We start from the raw sequence: 24,806 nt of genomic DNA on the forward strand, positions 1-24,806 counted from the left end.
TTGGCAAAAATGTGTTGGTTGTAATGGTTCCTATTTTGATTAAGAAAGATGTTTGAGCCTAGTTACAATGATTTAAAATTCACAGTCCAAACCGCTGTTACTTTTGCACCAACCTAAAAATACTTGTATACGTGTGAAACATGCCAGACTTTCAAGGCAGGAGATGTGTGACAGATGTGAAGGGATTTCTTGGGAGGTTTTTAGGAAGCCTTTGGAAGCAGTTCTTATCTCAGACATGCAAGCATGAGCCTCCTCTTTTGTGCATTCCCAGCCCTGTTTTGTCAGGGTCTGAAAAGAGTGATTCCATCCTGGTATGTGCAATTCTCACAGCTTGTATAGATAAAATTTTGCAACTGTGCAAATATTTCTGCAGAGTAAATATCTAGGAATAGAAGAGGTAGTTCAAAAAGTAAACACATTTGAAATTCTAATAACTATTGTCAACAGCCCTCCTCAGTGCTGGTACTAATTACACTTCTAAGAGCTGTGTATGACGGGAGCTGTTTTCCCTCACCCTCACCAGAAGTACTTTTTTATATTTTTCAGTTTTCCTACTTGTTAAGTGAGCAGTGATTTCTTAGTATTGTTTTAATTTGGATTTTTTTTTATTATGAGCAAAGTCGAGCATCTTTTCTCATGATTAAAATGCTGTTGTATTTCCTTTTCTGTTAACTGTTCTGGTCATTTTTTCTATTGGATTGTTGGTTTTTTCCTTATGGATTTCTAGAGGAACACTGTTTTACTCATAGTTCATCTTTTGACATTATTTATAGTGTTTTCATCATATAGGCTTAACTTTTTTTTTGAATCAGGGTCTTACTCTGTTGCCCTAGATGGAATGCAATGGCACAATCATGGGTCATTGCAATCTCCTATCTCCCAGGCTCAAGTAATCCTCCGGCCTCAGCCTCTCAGGCAGCTGGGAATACAGGTATGGGCCACCACGCCCAGCTAATTTTTGTATTTTTTGTTTGTAGATACGGGGCTTCACTGTGTTTCCCAGGCTAGTCTCGCAATCCTGGGCACAAGTGTTTCACCCACCTCAGCCACCCAAAGTGCTGGGATTATAGATGTGAGCCACTGTGCCCAGCCAACAATTTTTATAATGACCTCTGGATTGTGTATCATGCAGTTGGCCCTCTGTATCTGTGGGTTCTGCATCCAAACTATGGATTGAAAAGGTTCCAAAAAATCAAACAATAAAAATAATGCAAATTTTAAAACAATACATTATAACAACTATTTACATAGTACTTACACCATATTAGGTATTAGAAGTAATCCTTATAAGTACAGAGATGATTTAATGTTCATAGGTTATATGCAAATATTGCACCATTTTATATAAGAGATTTGAGGCCGGGCACGGTGGCTCACACCTGTAATCACAGCACCTTGGGAGGCTGAGGTGGGTGGATCACGAGGTCAGGAGATTGAGACCATCTTGGCTGACACAGTGAAACCCTGTCTCTTCTAAAAAAAAAAAAAAATTACAAAAAATTAGCCGGGCGTGGTGGCGGGCACCTGTAATCCCAGCTACTTGGGAGGCTGAGGCAGGAGAATGGCGTGAACCCGGGAGGCAGAGCTTGCAGTGAGCCGAGATTGTGCCACTGCACTCCAGCCTGGGTGACAGAGTGAGACTCCATCTTAAATATATATATATATACACATACATATATATATACATATACATATATATACACATATACATATACATATATATATACACATATACATATATATATATATATATATATATATATTTGAGCATCATGGACTTTGGTATCTGAGGGAGATCCTGGAACAAATGTGCCATGTACACAGAGGAACAACTGTAATCAGAAAGGCTTTTCCCATTTGCTATGGTTTGAATGTATCTCTCAAAGTTCATGTGTTGGAAACTTAATCCCCGATGCAAGTGTCGAGAAGTGGGACTTTTAAGAGGTGATCAGGCTATGATGAGTCTGCCCTCATGAGTGGATTAATAGTGTCGTTTTGGGATGAGTTCCTGACAAATAGATGAGTTCACCTCCTTCCTCTCGTACTCTCTCATGTGTGCTTTTGTGCCCTTCTGTCCTTCTACCATGGGATGACACAGGAAGAAGGTCCTAGCCAGATGCAGCCCCCTGATCTTGGACTTCCAAGCCTTCAGAAGCATGAGCCAAATACATTTCTGTCTATTATAACTTATCTTTTTTTCACTGATTTTAGATGAAATTTTTACTGTAAATTCTTGTATGTATTTGGGTATATTTCTCTGGACTTTTTGATAACATGTTTCTCCTTTTGTTTATAATTATAGCAACTTTATGTTTTAATATTTGCTCTTCTTTTTCAAAGTGTTCCTAATATTCTTGTTTGCTTTTCAACATGAATATTAAAAGTAGTTTAATAAATGAAACAACAATAACAACAAAACAATCATACCTATTGGCATTTAATTTATGAATGAACTAAGGAAGAATTGCCATCTTTATTATGTTGAGGTTTCTTGTTCAAGTACACAAATGTCTTTCCATTTGTTTAAGTATTTTTGTTTTGATTTTGATGTATTCTTTATATAGCTCATGTGATTTCTCACTTATTAATTCCAATGGATTGTTCGTTGCTGCTATTGTGACAAGTGAACTCTGTATCAGTAGGAGTTTCAGCAGGGAAAAATGACTCTATTTATATTGGTTAACTAGAGAGATAAAAAGTGATATTTACAAAAATGTAAACAAAATAAAAACCAAGAGTAGTACCTTTGAGCTGGTAACAGTAGTCCTGGTCCCTCATTTTCACACCTAAGCATGAATGATTGGAAGGAGTAGTTGCTGTACTCCAGAGACAGCACTCTTATTGGAGAGGCCAACTGATAAGAGCTATCCATTGCCCTCGCCCACTGTGATCCCTCCAGAAAATAGGGATAAAAGAGAAAATAAGTATGCTACCCCACTCTCCTCCATTCCTTAGATCTCCTGTTGGGGCTTCCCAGTGGCCAAGCCCAACCAGAGGCAAGAGGGCAAGAGAGTCCATTGCTAGGATCAGTACTGTCGAGGCTTGCTAGGGAAAGAGCAGGAGGGAGTCCAGTGAGAGTTAATCTGGCGACAAACAGAGGACACCCAATGCTGTGTCCTTTCTCCCACTGAATGCTCTATTGACAGTTATTTTTTATATTTGAAAGACACTGATTTTTACTTTTTTTTTTTTTTTGAGACAAGGTCTCACTCTGTAGCCCAGTCTGGAGTACAGTGGGGCAATCACGGCTTCTTGCAGCCTCAACCTCCCTGGGCTTAAACAGTCCTTGAGGCCATCTCAGCCCCCAGAGTAGCTGGGACCACAGACTTGCACCACCACGCCCAGCTGATTTTTGTTTTTCTTGTAGAAACGAGGTTTCACCATGTTGGTCAGGCTGGTCTCAAACTCCTGAGCTCAAGCGATCTGCCAGCCTGGGCCTCCCAGAGTGCTGGGATTACAGACTTGGGTCACCGAACCTGGCCTGTGAATTTTATTGAATGCAAATTGTACCTCAAAAAATGCAAAATATAGGCCAGGCCTTGTGGCTCATGTCTGTAATCCCAGCACTTTGGGAGTCCAAGACAGGTGAATAACCTGAGGTCAGAAGTTCAAGACCAGCCTGAGCAACATGGTGAATCTCCGTCTCTACCAAAAATACAAAAATAGCCAGGCGTGGTTGTGTGTGCCTGTAATCCCAGCTACTTGGGAGGCTGAGGCAGGAGAATTGCTTGAGCCCGGGAGGCGGAGGTTGCAGTGAGCCAAGATCGTGCCACTTCACTCCAGCCTGGACAACAGAGATCCTGTCTCTACAAAAAGAAAAGAAAAGGTAAATGTTTTTAACCTGATAAACTTCCAACCTGTTTTTCCAAAGGGATGTTAGGTACAGTGTAACTAACCACTAGCAATAGATGAGTATTCCAGTTGTTCTACCTTCCAGCACTTTGGGAGGCCCAGGAGGGTGGACTGCTTGAGCTCAAGAGTTGCCCAGCCTGGGTAACACAGAGAGACCTCATCTCTATTCTTTAAAAAATTAAAAAGAAAAAAAGTTACTGGCTATTTACATATATTCCCTTATGAAGGGCCTGTTTAAATCTTTTGTCCATTTTTTATTGAGTTGTCTTCTTATTGGTAAATTGTAATAGTTCTTTTTTTTTTTTTTTTTTTTTTTTTGAGACGGAGTCTCGCTCTGTTTCCCAGGCTGGAGTGCAGTGGCGCAGTCTCGGCTCACTGCAAGCTCCGTCTCCTGGGTTCATGCCATTCTCCTGCCTCAGCTGGGACTACAGGCGCTGCCACCAGGCTGGTTGATTTTTTGTATTTTTAGTAGAGACGGGGTTTCACCGTGTTAGACAGGATGGTCTCGATCTCCTGACCTCGTGATCCGCCTGTCTCGGCCTCCCAAAGTGCTGGGATTACAGGCATGAGCCACCGCGCCAGGCCTGTAATAGTTCTTTATATATGCAAGACACAAGGCCTTTGTTGGAAACATGTTTTGCAAACTTTTTTCCCATTTTATTTTCTGAAGAGGGTTTTTTAAAGAGCAAAAGGTTTTCATTTTAATGAAATTTAGTTTATTAATTTTTTTGTTTCATGCCTTTATGTCTTAATAAGAAACTTTCTCCTAACCTAATATCACAAATATATCCTTCTATTTTTTTCTGACTTAAGTTTTAAGACTTTAGTTCTTAAATTTAGGTCTATGACCCATTCTGAGTTAATTTTGTTATACAATAAAAGATAAGGGCCCAGACCCTTTTTCCTCCCGTATAGAAACTATTCTAGTGCTGTTTGTTGAAAACACTAGCCTTTCATTCACTGAATGAAAATTTGGTGCTTTAATAAACATGAGTTGACTATGCGTATGTGGGTCTACTTCTGGACTGGACTCTGTCCCACTGATTGTTGTGCCTTTCCTTATCCCCATACCACACACTCTTGATAACTGAAGCATTATAGTCAGTCTTCGTATCAGGTAGTTTAAGTCCTCCAACCTTCTCTTTCTAAAATTGTTGAGCTGTTGTGAGTCCTTTTTATTTTCATATCAAGTTTAGAATTACTTGTCAATTTCTTTCTTTCTTTTTTTTCAGATGGAGTTTTGCTCTTTGTTGCCCAGGCTGGAGTGCAGTGATGCAATCTCGGCTCACCGCAACCTCTACCTTCCAGGTTCAAGTGATTCTCCTGTCTCAGCCTCCCAAGTAACAGATTACAGGCACCTGCCACCACACCTGGCTAATTTGTGTATTTTTAGTAGAGATGGGGTTTCACCATGTTGGCCAGGATGGTCTCAAACTCCTGACCTCAGGTGATCTGCCAGCCTCGGCCTCCCAAAGTGCTGGGATTACAGGCATGAGCCACCACTCCCGGCCCCAATTACTTGTCAATTTCTAAAAGAATGTGCTTGCTATGATATTTATTAAAATTGCATCAACTCTATCATAGATGCAGGAGAAATTAATATCTTAACATTATTGAGTCTTCCAGTTCATAAACATGACCTATCTCTCCATGTGCTTAGGTCTTTTAAAATTTCTTTAAAAAGTGTATAGATCTTCCACATCTTTGGTTAAATTTATTCCTGAATATGTTTGTTATTTTGAACGTATTTGTTTTTTTTCTATTTTATTTCCATAAGTTTTTGGGGAACAGGTTGTGTTTGGTTACATGAATAAGTTCTTCAGTGGTGGTATCTGAGATTCTGGTGCATCCATCATCTGAGCAGTATACACCGTACCCAATTTGTAGTCTTTTAACCTTTATCCCCCTCCCACCCTTTCCCCACAAGCCCCCAGAGTCCACCGTATCATTCTTATGGCTTTGTATCCTCATAGCTTATCTCCCACTTATGAGTGAGAACATACCATATTTCTTTTTTAAATGTCATTTTCAATTGCTTGCAACTGATATACAGAAATAAAATGTGATTATTGCATATTGATCTCTTATCCTGTGATCTTGCTGTAATCACTTGTTCTAGGAGATTTTGTATATTCCTTTAGGATTGTTTATATACATAATTATGTTGACTATGTAAATAAGACAGTTTTACTTCTTCCTTTACAAACTGTGTTTTTTTTTTCTTGTCTTTTTGAACTATCTTTGTAAGAGTGGATATTTCTGTCTTGTTTCTGTTCTAAGGTAGAAAGCACTTAGTTTTTCACAATTAAATATGATGTTAGCTCTAAGTTTTTTACAGATGCCCTTTTTTAGGTTGAGGAAATTTCGTCCTATTCTGAGTTTGCCAAGAGTTTTATCATGAATTGGTGTTGAACTTTGTCAAATAGTTTTTTCCTGCATCTGTTGAAATGATCACATGATTTTTCTCTTATATTCTATTAAAATGGTGAATTATATTATTTGCTTTTCATATCAAAGCAACATTGCATTTGTTGGAGAAACAACAGTTGATCATGGTACTTTTTAAAAAAAAATTGCTAGATTCAATTTCTTAATATTTTGTTTAAAATTTTTGCATATATTTTCATGAAGGATATTAGTCTATAGTTTTCTTATTATGTCTCTGTCAAGTATTAAACCAAGGTATTGCAGGCCTCATAAAATGAGTAGAGCAGTATTCCCTCTTCTTTTACCTGACATAGTTTGGGAGAGATGGTTATGTGTTAAAACATAATTTTTTCACTCAACATGTTAAAACTTAAATTTGTTTCAAAAAACTTAAATATTTCATAAAATTCACCATGAAGTCATCAGAGACTGGAGTTTTCTCTGTAGAAAAGTTTTTATTTAAAAAATAATTTTTACTAATAGTCTGGGCACAGTGGCTCATGCCTGTAAGCTCAGCACTTTGGGAGGTTAAGGTGGGAGGATTGCTTAAGCCCAGGAATTCAAGACCAGTCTGAGCACTGTAAGGAGACCCTATATCTACAAAACAAAAAATTTTTTAAATTAACTAGGCTTGGTGGTGTGTGCCTGTAGTCCTAGTTACTGAGGAGGCTGAGGTGGGAGGATCACTTGAGCCCAAGAGGTCAAGGCTGCTGTGAGCCATGGTCAGGCCACTGAAGTCCAGCCTGGGCAAAAGAGTGAGACACTGTTTCATAGGAATCATAATAGTAATTTGTTGTAGGGCAATCTGGGTCTTCTGGGTTTTTGTGAGTCTGTTTTTGTAATTTCTGTCTTTCAAAGAATCTTTTTTATATAAATTATTGAACTTTTTGGCATAGTGTTGCTCACAATTTTTTTTCTTATTTTTCTTTTGATAACTGTAAGAACTGTACCAATAATTCTCTCCCATTTCTGATATTGATAATTTTTTCTTTTTCTTTTCTTTTTTATTTTCTTTTTAATTAATTAATTTATTTTTTTGAGACAGGTTCTAGCTCTGTCACCCAGGCTGGAGTGCAGTGGTGCAGTATCTGCTGACTGCATCCCTTCACCTCCTGGGTTCAAGCAATCCTCCTGCCTCCGACTCTGGAGTAGCTGGGATTACAGGCACGCATCACCACACCCGGCTAATTTTTGTATTTTTAGTAGAGATGGGGTTTACCATGTTGGTCAGGCTGGTCTCAAACTCCTAACTTCAAGTGATCCACCTGTCTCAGCTTCCCAAAGTGCTGGGATTACAAGCGTGAGCCACTGCGCACCTGGCCTGTGGCCACTGATTTTTAATTGACCAGGTTGGCTAAAAGTTTATCAACTTTCAGAGAGCAAGCTTTTGATTCCATTGACTTTTTAGTGTGTCCATTTTCTGTTTCATTGATTTCCACTGTTACCTTTATTATTTCTTTCCTTCCACTTACTTTGGGTTTATATCATTATGAGATGATCTTGTTTATCTCTAGCACCACTTTTTTCTTAAAATCTCTTTGTGATAATGCAGCTACTCCAGCTTTCTCATGCTTTCTTATGTTTCCATGGTATGCGTTTTTTCATTCTTTTACTTTCGACTCATTTGTACTTTTGCATTTAAATAGCATCTTTTGTAGACAGCACATACGTTCTTGTTTTTATTAATATATTCCACCTGCTAATCTCTGTCTTTTGGTTCGACTGTTTCATCTATTTATATTTACTATTTTTTCAGGGATGGAGTTTCTCTGTTGCCCAGGCTGGAGGGCTGTTCACAGGTCTCCTAACATTCTCTATTTGTCTTTTTTTGTTTGTTTTAGAGACAGGGTCTCATTTTGTGGAGTGCAGTGGTACAGTCACAGCTCGCTGCAACCTCAACCTCCTGGGCTCAAGCGATCTTCTCTCCTCAACCACTGGAGTAGCTGGAGTACAAGCATGCAGCACCACACCCAACTAATTAAAAAAAATTTTTTTTTGGTAGAGATGGCGGTCTTGCTATGTCTCCCAGCTGCTCTTGAACTCCTGGCCTCACCTTGGCCTCCCAAAATGCTGGGATTATAGGCATGAAGCACCATGCCAGCCCTCTATTTTTCAATTGAATACTTTCTATTGGTCTATCTTCAAGTTCACCAATGAATTCTGTCACCTACATTCTGCTACTGAGCCCACATAGTGATCTTTTATATATTGTTACTTTCTAATTTCCTTTGTTTCTAATAGTTTAACAATTGATTATCTTGGGATATAATTATATCATCTTCCAATCATGATAATTTTACCACCTGCTATGGTTTGAATGTATCTGCTAAAGTTCATGTGTTGGAAACTTGATTCCCACTTCAGTCAGGATCTCTTTGAAATTAAGAAGTGTGTGTGTGTGTGTGTGTGTGTGTGTGTGTGTGTCCTTGCTGCCTGAGGGTGGAGGAAGAAATTGTGAACAGGAATCCTGTATTTGCTTGTCTGTGTCACCACTCTTTCTCCCACCCTATTCGCCTCCTAGTGATCCCTCCCAAACGCTTATACCCCAATTCTTTTCCGCTGATCCTCAAGCCTGGGAAATTTTAAAGGAGATGGGAAACGACCCCGCCTTCTTATGAATATGCAACAGTAAGGGGTTGGGAGAAGGGAGAGAAAAGGCCTGCGAGAAATTCACCCCAGGTCCTCCTGCTCCGGGCTCAGCCCGGGCCCCCCACCGTCCTACCCACGAAGAACAGCAAACAATAGCACAGCCCCGGCCCTGGAAGCCGAGCTAGCCGCAGAGGGTGATGCGGAACTGCTCATCGCCAGGGTGATGCGGAACTGCTCATCGCCAGGGAAACGCGGCATTCGGACAGCCGTCCAGAGCCTGTCTGAGTTCTGCTGGGCGGGGAGCCAGAGACTGATTCGCTGCGGTCCTGGGCCCAGCGGCTGGGAGGTCCCGCCCTGGCCGAGGAAATGAAGAGGGAGCAGGGCATGGGGGCGGCGCGCACCCGGGACAGTTTCCAGTTGGCTTCTCCGTGACCTTCCTCCCACTTCCAGCTCGGAGCGGGATGCTGGGATCCCTCCAAGGACCCTCTGAGGACGTAGGAGGGATGCTGAGACAGGCAAGTGGGATTTCTCTACAGACTGTCACCTCGCCCGCACTTTTGGAGAAGGTAGAACCAAGCAGCATTTGGCCGAAATCCTGTGCCCGTGGAACATTTTTTTCCTGAAGTGGGGGGTGAAAGTTGATGATCAGCGGCTCCGGGTAGGAGAAGGGATAGAGCTATAGGTGCGGTGAGGTTAGAAAAGTTGTCATGGCCGAGCTTGCAGTGAGCCGAGATCGCGCCACTCCATCCTCGGCGACAGAGCGAGACTCCGTCTCAAAAAAAAAAGAAAAGAAAAGTTGCCGCGGCCCCAGCAGGCTCAAGGGGCGAGCGCATAGGGGCGCCGGGGCAGTAGTTGCGCAAAGCCAGCCCGGCGGTCGCGTTGCCATGGCAGCGGGGGAGGGGCCGAGCCGCAGCGTGGCTGTGTTGCCGGGCAACGGAGGGGCCGCGGGGGAGGCCGGAATCTCCTGGTGCTTAGCGTCACTGCGTGAGCCCCCACTCTGATGCTTCGTTGGTGTGTGTGTCTGTCGGTGTCAATCCACAGTCCGCTGGCAGCTTCTGTCACTTGGTTAGGGAATAAACTATCACCTACTTAATACCTTAATGCTCTGCTTTTGAAAATATTTGGATTGTGGTGTTATGAAAGACATGAACAAGAATAGTACTCCTACTTAACGAAGTTTTGTTTTGTTTTGTTCGTTTTGAGACAGTCTTACTTTGTCGCCCAGGTTGGAGGGCAGTGGCGGATCTTAGCTCACTGAAACCTCTGCCTCCCGGGTTCAAGCGATTCTCCTGCCTCACCCTCCCGAGTAGCTGGGATTACAGGCGGCCGTCGCTACACAAGGCTAATTTTTGTATTTTTAATACAGAAAGGGTTTCACCATAATGGCCAGGCTGGTCCCAAACTCCTGACCTCAGGTGATCCGCCCGCCTCGGCCTCCCTAAGTGCTGGGATTAGAAGCTTGAGCCACTGCGCCTGGCCAACAAAGTTTTTTAAAAAATACATTGTATTTCCTCGTTTTTAAGGTAGCATCTACTGATGGGAGTTCCTTAATTATCATTTAAAAAGTAAAGTACAGAACCAGATTTGGATCCACGAAACGAATTGTTCCTCAGCTTTTCAAACATACTAACCAAAAACATTTGCAAAAGAAAAATATATAAAGCCGGTAGCAGTACTAAATATTAGGCCCAGTACTAAAAATGCAGACAGTTCTACTGTTGGAAAGATGGCGACTTTCACAAAGGACTAGAGAGCATCAGCCTCATTTTATTTCTATGGGTATTTTCTTACATGGAGATGTGCTAGGTGATTTTGTCTTACTATGTCAAAGATTACTTGTTTTAGCCATATACCATAGGAAAAAAAAATGTCAAGGGGTTCGAATGATCTTTTTTAGAGCAGTTTTTTTGTAGCTACAATAGTACTTCTATTTTACAAATTATGTTATTTGTTTACTCAGATACTCATTCATCAAACATTTACTGAGGCTCTACTATGTGCTGTGTACAGTGCTAGACTTGAGAGCAGAGAGATAAGTGGTGAGAAGAACATACAAAACTGAATTAGAAAAATTCACAGTTTCGGGAGCCGGAAATGCTAGGAAGCAGTTGTAAACCACTGTGGTACATTCTCATTGTGAGATGCCACCAGGACAGCCCCTGCTACTGGCCAGGGCCTCAGGTACACAGACCACAGCTGAGCTTGGAACTTCATTTGCGTTGTGGGTTTTGCTCTTTCAAGGCAGGCATTTTTGGACCCATTTAAAATAGAAGGAGTCCAGCACTCAGAGAAGTGCGGTGATAAGCCTCATGTCTCACGGCCAGTCAGGCTCAAGATCCAAAAGCCACTGCTATGACATGTATTTTGGAACATTCGCCCTTTGATCATTAAATCCTCACTACCTGAATGACTATATTTTTTGATCATTCATAATGGTAAGTGAATTTCTTAAAAACAATAACTGTAATGCAATTTTCTTTTTGGTTGAGATCTGAAGTCACGTATTTCTAAAATCAGATACCAATTGCATTCTGAAGATGTGTTCTTCCAACTGGAATGTTGTCATTGTCAATAATACTTTTTCCAGGGGTTCCTGGGAAGTAAATGAGAAAATTTAAATTTGGTTATTCATGATTTTAAAACATGTAAAGATGTGTGTGTTTTAAAGTACTGTGTTTAATAAATCGCTATAGCATTAGATTTGTTTAAAGCAAAATACACTAGTTATCATTTAAGTTTTTATTAACTTTTTAAATGTTTTGTCAGATTTCTTACTTTCCACTTGCAGCCACATTAGAGAGGTCATAGGAAAAATTTCTACCTAGAAAGTTCAGGTATGGACCTGGCTGGTCCTGCATGAAGACTTTGCTATGCATTTTCCACTGCAGCCTGGGAAACCTCTTTGAACTAATTTTATAAGCTATTTTACTGTTAAAATTTTATTTTTTCAAATAGATTGCAGAATTCCTGAAGGCAAGGACCAGGTCTTCTGTGTCTTTAGAATTCTCTTCGTAATACTAAATACAACACTCTTCATAAATATTAACTGGCAGAAAAAGCAAAAATAAACTTTACCGGACTGATGAAAACTAGAGTAGAAATAATACTTTTATAGATACTATCCTGAGTCACAGAAGTTTTGCTTATTTGCTGATTTGTTTTTCATTAAACTCTATTGTGAAATGCTAGGGAGTACCTATTTCATAGGTAGAAAAACTGAGTTGTAGTGATTAGCATATGAAATATTTTTCAATGCATTATCTTCATTGAGCCTTACAACAACCACTCAGGAATTCACATCACCATTTTTTAAATATGTGAGAAAACAGAAGCTCAGAGAAGTTGAACGAGTCAGACAGGGTCACTCAGAAAGGAAGAGGTGCATCTTCTGACCGTGTCACATGATTTTTATTCTGCCATTGCAAACCAGGTACACATGTGAGCTTTGGGAGGCTGGGTCTCCCACCAGCCCTGGAGTGCTAGGTGCAAGACCCCTTCTCTCCCTCACCTCCCCAAGGCTGCTCTGCCGTCTGGGAAGAAGGTGAGAGAAACTCTTTCAAAAGACAAAGGGGCAGGGCCAGTGAAAGGAGGAGCTGGAGAGGGGCTCCCTGGAGCAAAATGAAGTGAGATTGAGAAGGAAGAGTCAAGTGAAGTTGATCGAAAACCAGCCACTGTTCAAAAATGGGAGTGAGGGGATGGGAGAGAGTGTCTTTGTTCGGGCTGGCATCACGAAACACCACAGCCTGGGGGCTTAAGTGACAGACCTTGATTGTCCCAGTGCTGGGGGCTGGGAGTCCGAGATCAAGGAGTCTGCAGGGATGGTTTTTTCTGACGCCGCGCTCCTTGGCTCACAAACAACTCCCTTCTTACTGCGTCTTCACGTGGTCATCCTTCTATATTGTCTGTGTCCTAATCTCTGCTTATAAGGACACCAGTCATACTGGATTAGAGCCCACCCATATGACCTCATTATACCTTAATTACCGCTATGAAGGCCCTATCTCCAAACACAGTCCCATTCTGAGGTACTGGAGTCAGGACTTCATCCTGTGAATTTTGAGCCCAGAGCAGAGAATTTTTAAAAAGTGGACACTGATCTGTGACTTTGAAGACAAAACCTGTTGACCTGTTTCAATTGCTTTGTTATTCTCATTAGTATTTTCTCTTAGCACAAATAAATGGTTGAGCAAATAGTGGCCATTTATTTTTACATTAGTATATTCTGTTGGTTGTTTTTTTTTAAAAAACATCCAGAACTGAATTCTATATCTAGCTTGCTTCATAATTTATTTTCACTCTCATCTCTGCAGGCCCAGCTTCAAACCTTGTCAAGCTCTGACAAGGGAAGATGAAGCCTAGTTCCAGCTAGGGGTGACCTGTCTATCTGCCTTTTTTGAGCTGCAGAGTGATCGGAGTCATATTCGCTGCCTGTGCAGCACCACAGGCCTGATGAAAATGAAATGGCAACACCGTGCAGATGGCAAAGCGTAGGCCTCACAAACATCCTGGCCGTGAAGGTAAGTTGAGCAACTTTCTGCCTGCATGGCATTATCCATGCTTATTTCTAACAAGATACCTATGGCAGAGTATTTCAGGCTGTTTGTGAAGGGCAGCCAGTAGAATTTGAAGGTTTTCACTGAGGCATTGAGCAACTAACAAGGGTGTAATTGGAACGTGTGGCAAGAACTCCAATTGTTAAAATATGTGGTCATAAAATAATAGAGTCTAGGGCGAAGCCTGCAGGTCTTGTGGTCAGTGCCTTGCCCTTGGCTGGACTACATAGTGTCTGCTTTGTAAAGGTAGAAATCAATACTGTGTTTCAAGTCAGCTAAAGAAGAAGGTTCCGGAGTCTTCTGCCACAGAAGTTTCGGTATTCACCAGTCATCAGAGTCTCAAAGTACTTGTGTTTGTCTCCTTAACTTCCTTCATTACTTTATATTCTGCCTTCAAAGGGAGGGAGAGTAGTCTTCTATTTTATCCATCATTTGCTGAAAGAATTATATGAGGTTGCTTCTTGGCTCTTCTCTGTAAGTTGAATAGAAACCGTGTGCATTGTTCTAGGAATCTGTTTCTATCATGGCCCCGCGCAGCACCTGTCCTTCCCACCGTGAGTGGTGGAGCTGTGGTCTGTGTCATCCTCGCATTTCCAACCCCAGTCATACCCCTTTACTTTTAAGTGTGAGGCCCCGGATGAAATTCTGCAGTATCCCTGCTGAAGAGCAGGGCTCCAATGCACCTGGTGGAGCTTTTCCAAGGAACACGGAAAGTGTTCGGAATGCACTGCTTGGACAAGATCCAGCAGCTTTCCTTGATCGGTGCTTTCAGAAACAGGTTCTTGTGTAGAACAGCTACGGGTATCCCAGCCAAAAAAGACTGCCTATTTCTGAGAGCTGTGCATACTTAATTAGAACAGGGATTGGTGCCAGCACTTGGAGTTTGAAAAGTCAGCTTTGAACATGAATGCAAGTCCCTGCAAGGTAGAATGGTCTGTTTCTCCTTATTTGAGCCAGAAATCTGTGTAACCGGCCGGCTGTGCACATCACATGGCACAGATTCAGGAGGTGAGCTGGTCTCTTCAGTTGCTGCTTTTATAGCAGCTTTTAATCAAAATGCTCACCTCAGACGCACCCTCCTCAAATTAAGGAACAGAATAACCAAACACAGATGTGTAAAGAGTGAGGGAAAACAGTTGTTCTGGCTGTTGATGACTTCCTCAGGCGTGGGCATAGTGAAATGCCCTTTCTTCCCCTCTGCTACCAAAGACGGCAATGGCGTTGAGTGGCTTGGAAGTTCAAACCACTCAACAAGTATTGACCAGTCACTCCCTGTATACTCAGTGCTGACAGGGGCATGAAATGTGTCACGACCTTTCTTCCTGAGTAGTTTATGATCCTGCTGAGGGTGAGCACACACAGGGAATCATGGGAAAGGTTGTGTCATGGCATGGCCACCCCAGGAATGGCTGATGTGGGGGCTCAGTAGCCAGAGGCCCAGATCCTCCCCTGCTGTGGCTTCTTTCCTCTTACCTGTCTCCTGCATGTTCACATCACCCCATCCCCAATCCAGGCTCTGTCCCATTTTTCAGCTCAGGGTCTTCCTCCAGTCCAGTGAGGGTGGTTCAGGAAATCCTAGCTCTGGTTGTGTCTGCCCCAGTGTGAGTCTGTCTGTGGGGTTTCAAGCCTTATCTTCCTGGAGGAATTTCATCAGGGTCTGAAGGAAATAAAAGAGGGACTGGGCTGAAGAAGAGGAAGAGAAGGCTGTCTTTCTTCATTATTGATAGTAGTCGTAAATCATTGGAAAGTCCTAAAAGACTGCCTGAGTGTTCATTTCCAGGACAGAAGGATACACAGGCAACATAAGAATATAAGACTGTGTTGAGGGCAACAGCAGGGCAAAGGAGAAAAGTGCTGGTCACAACCCTAGATGGTGACTGAAGAGAGGACAACAGCCAGCGGTCCATACGCTGAGACGGATGGGAGAAGAGACACACAGGGACGAGGAAGCCAGCCTGGGTACTAAGTATCCCCTGGATTAGCTGCAAGTGCGCGTCTCCTCACCCGCGGACCTCAGCTCTTCCCTTCATGATATCAGCAGTGATCTGGAGCTGGAGGAGTCCCTGGGGAGAAGGGAGTGCAGCAGCTGTCGCTCATTCCACCCTTCCTGGCATTTCAAGTTGGAATAATAAATGCAGTTCTGGGGTGTTAGGTTTGCAAGTGTTTTTAGCATACCATGGTCTCGCATGTACACATTAGGTATTTCGGCTCACCCAGGGGCCTAGTCATTGTATAACCTCTTTCTAAGGAAACTATATGCCAAATTCCAAACAAGCAAAATGTTATTTTTGTTGTGCAAAGCCTTTGTATCTTGAAAATTGGGGCATCTAAGAATTTTATTTAGATAACAAGACAGAGATCAGAATGGGCCAGAGGAGCATCAGGAGACCTGGGTGCAAGTCTTGCATAAATGCTTATCGAGCCAAATTCCCAAAGATTTACATGTGTTATCTGCAGGAAGAGGGTTTTGATTAGTTTTTAAGGTCCCTTCTGCTCCTTCTAAAAACCAGCCTAAAATGGAACATGTCTTCTCTAAGAATCCCAAATGCCTCTCAAGGATCAACCCCTTGGCCTTTTATCCAGGAGTCCCCTAGTGTCTCTAGGAAGCTGCAAGGATGATGGTATCTCCAGTTTTATACACAAGGTTGGGAAAGTCTGCCTGGGGAAATGTTTAGAGGTGTGGATTTCTCAACTTTAATTTATCTTTTTGGTTTGCTCCTTTGTGAAATAGCATTGTCTTCAGCTGCTCTTGGCTATGATGTCTTAGCTGTAAGATCTTAGCCTTGAGAAAGAGCATCGGGGCCATACAGCAGTCATTTGGCCACAGGAATTTCAGTCACTTCAGGCTGTTTTTGCTGTTGTGTTCCATCTCAGACCCAGATGTCTGCAGTTTCCTCAGATTGGAAACATCATGGGATCTCGTTGTGCAAGGAGTTCAGCATATTGAGAGTGAAGCACAATCACCTATCATTTTACATTATGGGAAATTTGACAAGTTTCAAATCTTGTTATTTTAGAGGTGAATGGATATACCTGTGTGTGTGTGTGTGTGTGTGTGTGTGTTACTACTCCACATGGGGCAGGCCTACCCCATAGGCTGTGTGCCCAGAGTAGCCTGGATTGATATTTTAAATGAACTAGAGGATTGAAAGCTACACTGAACCTGTTAGTAAAATGAGACGTTCATTTATAATGAAAGCAGATCTCTTAGTTTATGGGATGGATAATCTTGGGGTCTTATTTAGCAGGCTTTCTTTCAGTGGTTGTGTCTCTATTTAGATAGCTAATGTGGTATTTCAGAAAATATTTTCATGGCTAGCTATTAGAATATGTCTATGACCGGGAAATGAGGAGCCACACTGCTTGTAAAATACTTACATTTTCCGTGGATAAAAGATAGCTTGAATAATGTAAAAATCAATAGTTCCCATGATGGTGGAGTTATATTCTTTGGAGAAAAGTTTAAGTACTTCTAAGGTTAAATATTATGTTCATTACTCTTAGCTCTGGGAATCTGCCAAAATTATTTTTGCAACCTTGTTTATATTTAGCCAACATAGGCAGTCAGCCACTGAATTAAGCATTTTTTTCTCCAAAAGACCTGATTTTGCCAATAAGAATTTGGTTATGCAATTATATGTTGACTAATTAGAAGGTAAAAGCCCCGGATTTGAAAAGTTTGGGGTTTTATTTACCATTTTTAAGTGTGCAGTTCAGCGGCATTCAGCACGTTCACATTATTGTGCAACCTTCACCTCCATCCATCTGCAGAACTCTTTTTATTTTGCACAACTGGAATTCCCACTCCCCTCTCCAACCCCTGGCAACCACCATTCTACTTTCTGTCTCTATGAATTTGGCTACTCTAGGTACATCTTATAAGCGGATTCTATAGTATTTGTCCTTTAGTATCTGGCTTATTTCACATAACGCAACGTTCTTAAGGCCCAGGTATGTTGTGGCATATGTCAGAATTTTGTTTCTTTTTTTTTTTTTTTTGAGACAGAGCCTCACTCTGTCACCCAGGCTGGAGTGCAGTGGCACTGTCGCAATTTACTGCAACCTGTGTCTGCTGAGTTCAGGCAATTCTCCTGCCTCAGCCTCCTGAGTAGCTGGGATTACAGGCACCTACCACCACATCTGGTTAATTTTTGTGTTTTTTAGTAGAGACGGGGTTTCACTGTGTTGGCCAGGCTGGTCTTGAACTCCTGACCCCTCAGGTGATCTGCCTGCCTTGGCCTCCTGAAGTGCTGGGATTACAGGTGTGAGCCACTGCGCCCAGCCAATTTTGTTCCTTTTTAAGGCTGAGTAATATTCCATAATGTGTATATACAACATTTTGTTTATTCATTCACCTGCTGATGGAAATTTGGGTGGTTTTCACTGTTTTAAATCTTTTCAGTGGTATTCTGGCCACATGGTATTTTCTGCTATGGTGATAACATATGACATAAACCAGTTCTCTGTGGATAGGCTTTCAGTTTTTTCCATGCTTCTGTGAATAACTGTGAACTTTAACCATTTCACACATGTGCAAGCATGTTGGTCAATCAGAATTATTGATATTGATTTGCTGAGAAGAATGTTTTGGGCACATAAAATTTTGGATGCTGATGAATTTCCTTCTGTGGAGATTGTACCAATTTATGTGTCCTTTATAAAGAATCTGTCTCCCAAGCCCTCACCAACGAAGCAAAAATTCCTTCATCTTTGCTCATCTCATGATGGAAAATGGTGTCTCAGTGTGGTTTTAGCTTACATTTCTCCTATTTTGAGTGAACTCTGAATGTTTCAGGGCCATTGTATTTCTTTTACTGCAACTATCTGTTCATTTCCTTTGTTCATTTCTCAGTCGGGCTGTTGGGTTTTTCTCCTCCCACTTCTTTATATTGGCTGTTGTTGAAAAATGTCCTTTTGTTTGGCATCCCTAGTGTGCAGCCTGTGGAAGTCTTTGGGGACTCTCCTATGAAACAGGAGCTTTGTCTGAGTATTAGTAAAACCTGCTTTTCAACACCATTGATCAAATACTGGCTCGGTGACAGTAGGTTTTATTAAGGGGAGAGTCCAGTGCAGTAGTCCATTTACTGAAATGGTTCATATGCTGAAGAAAGAATATCTTTGTGAGAAAGTTATAAAAATTTCTAGTCTCACAATGTGTTTTAATGTTAAGATTTACTTGGCTGGGCGCGGTGGCTCATGCCTGTACTCCCAGCACTTTGGGAGGCCGAGGCAGGTGGATCATGAGGTCAGGATTTCGAGACCAGCCTGACCAACATGGTGAAACCCCGTCTCTACTAAAAATACAAAAAGTAGCCAGGAGTAGTAGCATGCGCCTGTAGTCCCAGCTACTCAAGAGGCTGAGGCAGGAGAATCACTTCAACCTGGGAGGTAGAGGTTGCAATGAGCCGAGATCACGCCATTGCACTCCAGCCTGGGTGACAGAGTGAGATTTCATCTCAAAAAAAAAAAAAAAGAAAAAGATTTACTCAAGTTATCTTTTAAAAGTTGAATACATAAACATAAGTAACTTGGTATGAACTGAAAAAAACAACCCAAAATAGTGTATTATTAAATATCATTTGCTAAGCTCATGCAGCTAACTGCATGCTGGAAAACTCAAACTCAACATGCCCCACTCTGAACTTATCCCTCTGACCCACAGGGTAACGTCCCAGTTCCTGAGTTTGCTGTCTTGCTTCTCCACATAACTATCTACTCTTTTCTGTATTATTCTCTACATTATTGCCATGGGCAGAAAGTTTGTTTCCCCCTAAAATTCTATGCTGAAATCTAACCCCCAGCGTGATGGTATCAGAAGTGAGGCCTTGGGAAGTGATTAGATCATGAGAACAGAAGCCTGATGAACAGGGTTGGTGCCCTCAGAAAAGAGGCCCCAGAGAGCTGTCTTGCCACTTCCACTATGTGAGGATGCAGCGAGTTGGTACCATCTGTGAGCCAGAAAGTGGGCACCCACCAGATGTTGAATCTGTGGATGCTTTGATCTTTGACTTCCCAGCCTCCAGAACTGTCAGAGATAAATATCTGTTGTTTATAAGCCACCCAGGTTATGGTATTTTGTTACAGCCACCCAGAGTAAGACAACTGCCAACCAGTTCCACCTAAACAGTCTCTCCAGTGTGTCCACCACCCTGCACCTGGTCACCACCATCTTGTTCAGATGCCACCCAATCCCTGCTGGATTCCCTCAGCCACCTCCAGCTGTGTTGTTGCCTTCAGACTTTTCCACATTCAGCAGTTGTATGATCTGTCACCAAGAGGAGTTTATGAAATGCAGCTCTCTGGTTTTATAAAACCATATCCCTGGCCAAAACCCTTTGATGGCCCCCACTCCCCCTAGAATAAAACTCAAACTCCTTAGCATGGCCTCTGGACTGGCATGCCCTGGCCCAGTCCCTCTGTTTCCTTGCTCATTGCCCCCTCCTTCCTACACTCCACTGTTCCCAATAGTGATTTCTCAATTCCTTAAACTCAGGGTGCACCCTTGTTTCAGGACCTTTGAATCTGCTCCTTTTTCTGGAATGTTCTCCCTTGTTCCACTTCCCAGTCTTCACCAACCTGAGCAGCTCTATTCCTTCTTCCTCCAGCAAGTCTTGCCCAACACTCCCCAGCCTGGTTTAGTGGATTCTTCTAGGATCCAGCATGTCCCTTAGCTTGCAAATTGCCCTGTGCTATAATTGTCTACTTCCTTGTATAAAAGGGTGCACCCCACGAAGCTGTAAATGCCCAGGGAGCGAGATCACATCTACCTTGTTTCCCGTGATCACCCAGAACCTAACGTATTGATTGCTCATAAACATCTGTTGATGGATGACTGTTGACAGATGGCTGGAGAACTAAAGGAGAATGCCTTCTGGAAATGGGATGTGACTGGGTGCCAGTGGGTTGTGATAGTATCACACATTCAGAGTCTTGGGATGAGACCCTGAGTGTCTTCCCCACAAATCCTGAAACCTGTGTGGCAAGAAAAGAAAGCTGAGTTGGCTGAAGTTTTATTTGCCTGGTGTACCCCCGGCCTTGTGAGAAAGACAGTGAAAGAAGATGAAGCCCGCTCAAGGTTAAGATCAGGCAGAGGAGAAACAGACACCTGCTAACTGTCCTGGCAGAGTCCCAGGCAGGGCAGCAGCTCCCTGAGTGGAGAAGGGGCACACAAGCTTAAGGCAGAGATCCTGGTCAGGGCTGGTGAGGAAGGGATGGATTCGGAATGCAGCATCACTCAAATTGCCTTCAAGGGCAGCCCATCTAAGAACCAGTGCTGTCTTTTCTTTGTAATACATTCATGTCCCTCTCTGAGATGTAAGTGTGCTTTGGGGCTGATTCAGGGCAATAAATCCTGTGTTTGCAGAATGTAGTCACTGATTTGGGACTTAGGGTCTAATCAGTATGCAGTCCAGTAAAAATAGCAAAGGTCATATTTTACTGCACTCTGTCTGAAGTAAGCAAACTTTCAGCTGAAGACACTCTCAGATGACTTCTTTTCTTGCCTCTCTTTTCTCCTTGAAAATTTACAGGGAATGTTGTGGTCGTAAGGAACTTCTCCTTCACTGGGCTTCATGCTGCAAAGTTAGTGAGCCCCAGCCCGCAGTGTCCAGCTGTCTTTGCTATTACTGCATTCTTTTCTCCAATGCATTGATAAGACTCATGTTCATAGCAAGTCCAGCACCGTGCATATTGTGCACATTTGTGAAAAATTGTTCAAGAAGTAAATATACTTCTCAGCCCCTAACACCAAGAGGACAACAGAGTAATCATCCCACAGTGACCTTCATTTGTAGACAATCGGATTAGGGAGACTCTGAGTTGGGGGCAGGTGGGCTGGGGTTGGGAGGTGGGTGAGTGGGTTGTTTTCTGTATTGTTTCTGAGAATAAAAATCTTCCATGCCAAGCAGTGGTGAATGAGACTGTTCACTCAGGCTTTGGTATAGTGCAATGTGGAAAGCCACCCCAAACGGAAAGAGGACACGGTGATGAAGACCATGCATGGGGTTATTGTAATGATTGGCACTGCCATTGTGGAGTGGTTACTACAAGCCAAGCACTCCGCTAAATATTTTACATGGATTATTTTATTTAACCCTCACAAAACCTAGGAAGTGAGTTAGAATAGTGAGGCCCATTTGCAGTGAGATTTCTGAGGTCCAGAACCACCCTCCCTGACACTCCTCAAGTCTGGGTTCTTGGTAGAAAGTGGAGAACTGCAGTCCAACCATGTGCTGTCAACCCAGGGACCTGCTGCCTCCATCGGTGTCCAGGAGGTCTGAGTCTAGCTCTGTTCCTAATAGCTGTGTGACCTTGTGTACTTAGGTCTCTGTGCTTCAGAGCAGCATGAGGTATATAAGGTTGTTGTGAGAATTATATAAAATAAGGCATATATTAGTTAGGGTGATACTAAGTCTTGTAGTAAAGCCCAACATTTTGGTGGCTTGACACAATAAAAATTTACCGCCTGGATACAGACCATTGCAGGTGTGTCTGATCGGTGGCAGGTGCTGGTGGTGGTGGATGGCTCTGCTCCACGAAGTCTTCAGGGATCTAGGCTAATGAAGGCTTTGTATCTTTGATGTGTGATTTCCAGGACCATTACACCCACAGACCAGAGAATAATGTTGGCAGGGGTAGTCCCATGTATGGTGAGGTCTGAAGGGTCAATTTTGGGGACTCTCTTTAAGAAATGAACACAAAGTGGTCCATGTGCTACAGCCCCTCCCTGGGCTTGAAAGGGGCCCTGCAGGAGAGGGATCCTGCAGCCTAGGATTCATTAGCTTCCTGGCAAACTCACATCCATAGTTGAATGGAACTTGGGGACATGGCCACGTTTGGCTCCACAATGCTGGGAAACACTGTCTAGACTGTCCGAAATAGATGACTGCTGGCAGCTGCTGCCATGTGTGTAAAGCGCTTCTAACAGTGCCTGGCACGGCAAGAGCTAGGAAGTGTCAGCTACTATTCTTCTGTTTACAATGCAGCATGGGAATTTCCATCAAGCCAGCTGTGCCCTGAGAGCTGCCTGTCATATTTTCACCAACATGCTCTGGGCATCATATTATGTGCCTGGGCTTGGTCCAGGCTGCTGTGCTTTCAGAAAAGCCTGGAAGCATCAGCAGAGATGGGTTTAAAAGTCCACAGTCTAAGTCGCTACATAAGGAGCAATGAACCTGCTGCGGCGAAAGGTCATGGACAGAGTGTCCCAAGGCTTGGCCCACTGTGGCAGCTGGGGTTCCTAAGCCTGGCGCTTTGCAACTGCAGAATCACAGCTGCTGCCTCAGAGCATCGCTGATCAGCCCAGTTACATTTGTAGTCCAAGGCAGTGGTGGTGTTAAAGTGCTGTTCTTCCTAGCAGTATGTTACCCACATCATCAAACATATTTCCCTTGTCTGCACATTTACGGCAATAAGGCTTCTCTGCAAATAAGAGAAAGCATGCACCTCTCAGAAGAGTGATGTTGTTTCACAGATGTCAAATGCTTGATGCCAGTTTCTGCCAAGGACATTCTCGGCCCAGGACCTGATACCATGTGCATGTGGCCTGTCCATGCCCCAGCCTTTCCCACAGACCCCTGCATGACATTGTTGGACCATGCATTCAAACCCACAGGCTAGGATAAGTGAGAATTTACCTAGGAAAGCCCATCCTTTGGCTAGAGGGAGAGGAAGCATCCAGGCTTGCTTTTTAAGGGGATCTCTAGGTACTTTCCCATAAAACTCCCCATCCAGCTGTAAACCACCCCTGCTCACAGCAGGCAGTATTTATGCAGGCTGAGGGTGAGGTCATTGCATATTCCAACAACAGATTTGTCTGGGAAATTAAATTTGCTTATGTTCAAGGTATGTGTGAGGGTGCAGCCAGCTGGGGTGAGCGATGATTCCCTGAAGTCTGGGAAGTGGTGGGTGATGGTGGTGGTGTTTTTTTTTTTTTTCTTTTTTTTTGACAAGTAACAAGGAGTTACAATGAAATGTCCTTCTCAATTATGAAGTGATTGCCACGCATTGGCGTCACAGCCTGTTCTTGCCAGTGACGGATATTCTTGTCATTCTTACAGTTTTGGGGTAAAGGAAATGTACTCCTGGCCTTCTAAATTCCAACTCAGAAAAATGTTCTAAAGGAAACACTACTGTGAAAGGATTAGGGACTTAGACTGCTCCATAAAAGTACCTTTGACCAAACCTATGGCAAAACTATAATTAAAAAGATATTGTGTAGGGTCATGTTCATTGGTAAGAATTTGAAACATATCTCATGTAGTATGAATGGAGCTTCAGTTCTCAGATGGAGCTTCAGCTATTGTATAGAGGGAGGAATGAGACAATCTTGCCATGGCTTCAGAGAGCACAATTAGGGTGGAAGCTGGAGGATGAAGTATCATCCTTAACAAGGGCAGAACTTTCTGTTAGAATAGAAGCAGAGGTGTTGGGGAGGAGGTTCGTGTGTAGGACTGGCCGGCATGACTGCAGGTGCTTTTCAGGCCCTGGATGCTGAGATCCTCTAAGTGTTGGGTAGGTCCCGCTAATTATCCACAACTAGGAGCCTGTCTTTAATGACCACACGTGGGACATGTTGAAGTTTTCTGTTCATCATTGAGTAATGAAGGTGAGAAAAGACTAAAATGAGTATACAGTGCTGTTTTTTTAACCTCTGCAATATTGGGGTCTGTGTAGAGGAATAAAGAGCACTCAGTTTTGGAAACAGAAGAGTAGAATTCTAATAGTCAGTAAGCAATAGATTCTTCCTCCCTTACAGTCATCAAGAAAATGGCTTGTAACCAAGCCCTACATTTTAGGCCAAAAGGCAGATTAAAAGTTAAAAGCATATCAGCACACTGTTATGAAGCATTTGCTGTAAACAGGTGAATTGGTGTAGCTCAGCATTCTGAACTAGGGGTGATTTTGCCTCCCAGGGGACATCTGGCAGTGTCTGGAGATGGTTTTGAGTGTGGTGACTGTGTGTGTGATGCTGTTCCTGACGTCTAGTGGGTAGAGGCCAGGGATGCAGCTAAACATCTCACCATACACAGGACAGCCCCCAAACACAATGTCCAAAAATGTCAGTAGTGCCAAGGTTCGGGAACCCTGACATCCTTAAGAGCCTGAAGATACATACCAATCTCATTTGCTTATGTAACACTACAAAAAAAATTGCATGTTAAAATTATTTATCATACTTAGCTGATCTTCTGATTTTATCCCTAGAAAGACAAAGGTGTGATCTTTGAACACATGTAAATCAAAGACAATTTTGTTTTTCCTGTTTGGCTTAATCAAATCCAAGTGATGAATCCCATTTAACGGGATTTGACGTTAACATCAATATCACTGGGCCTTGGTTTTTGAACTTGTTATTATTTCTGACTTATTTTTAAATAACTGATT

At 42.7% G+C, this 24,806-nt stretch overlaps 1 protein-coding gene across 2 annotated transcripts in view; it reads left to right on the top strand.

The window, feature by feature from the left end:
* The first annotated feature begins 8,023 nt into the window (after nt 1–8,023).
* The window catches only part of SPATA13 (spermatogenesis associated 13), a 328,520-nt gene continuing 311,737 nt past the window's right edge, over nt 8,024–24,806 (top strand). Inside the window, exons 1-2 of one of the 2 annotated variants that reach the window (XM_057299639.2) lie at nt 8,024–9,383; nt 13,179–13,385. In XM_057299639.2, the coding sequence (XP_057155622.2) occupies nt 13,346–13,385 (40 nt within the window). In that variant the 5' untranslated portion in view covers nt 8,024–9,383; nt 13,179–13,345. The remainder of the gene's footprint in view (nt 9,384–13,178; nt 13,386–24,806) is intronic. The other variant, XM_063595919.1, reaches the window with a different exon arrangement.

The sequence above is a fragment of the Pan paniscus genome, chromosome 14 (assembly GCF_029289425.2).
Source record: "Pan paniscus chromosome 14, NHGRI_mPanPan1-v2.0_pri, whole genome shotgun sequence".
In the NCBI taxonomy this organism is placed as follows: domain Eukaryota; kingdom Metazoa; phylum Chordata; class Mammalia; order Primates; family Hominidae; genus Pan; species Pan paniscus.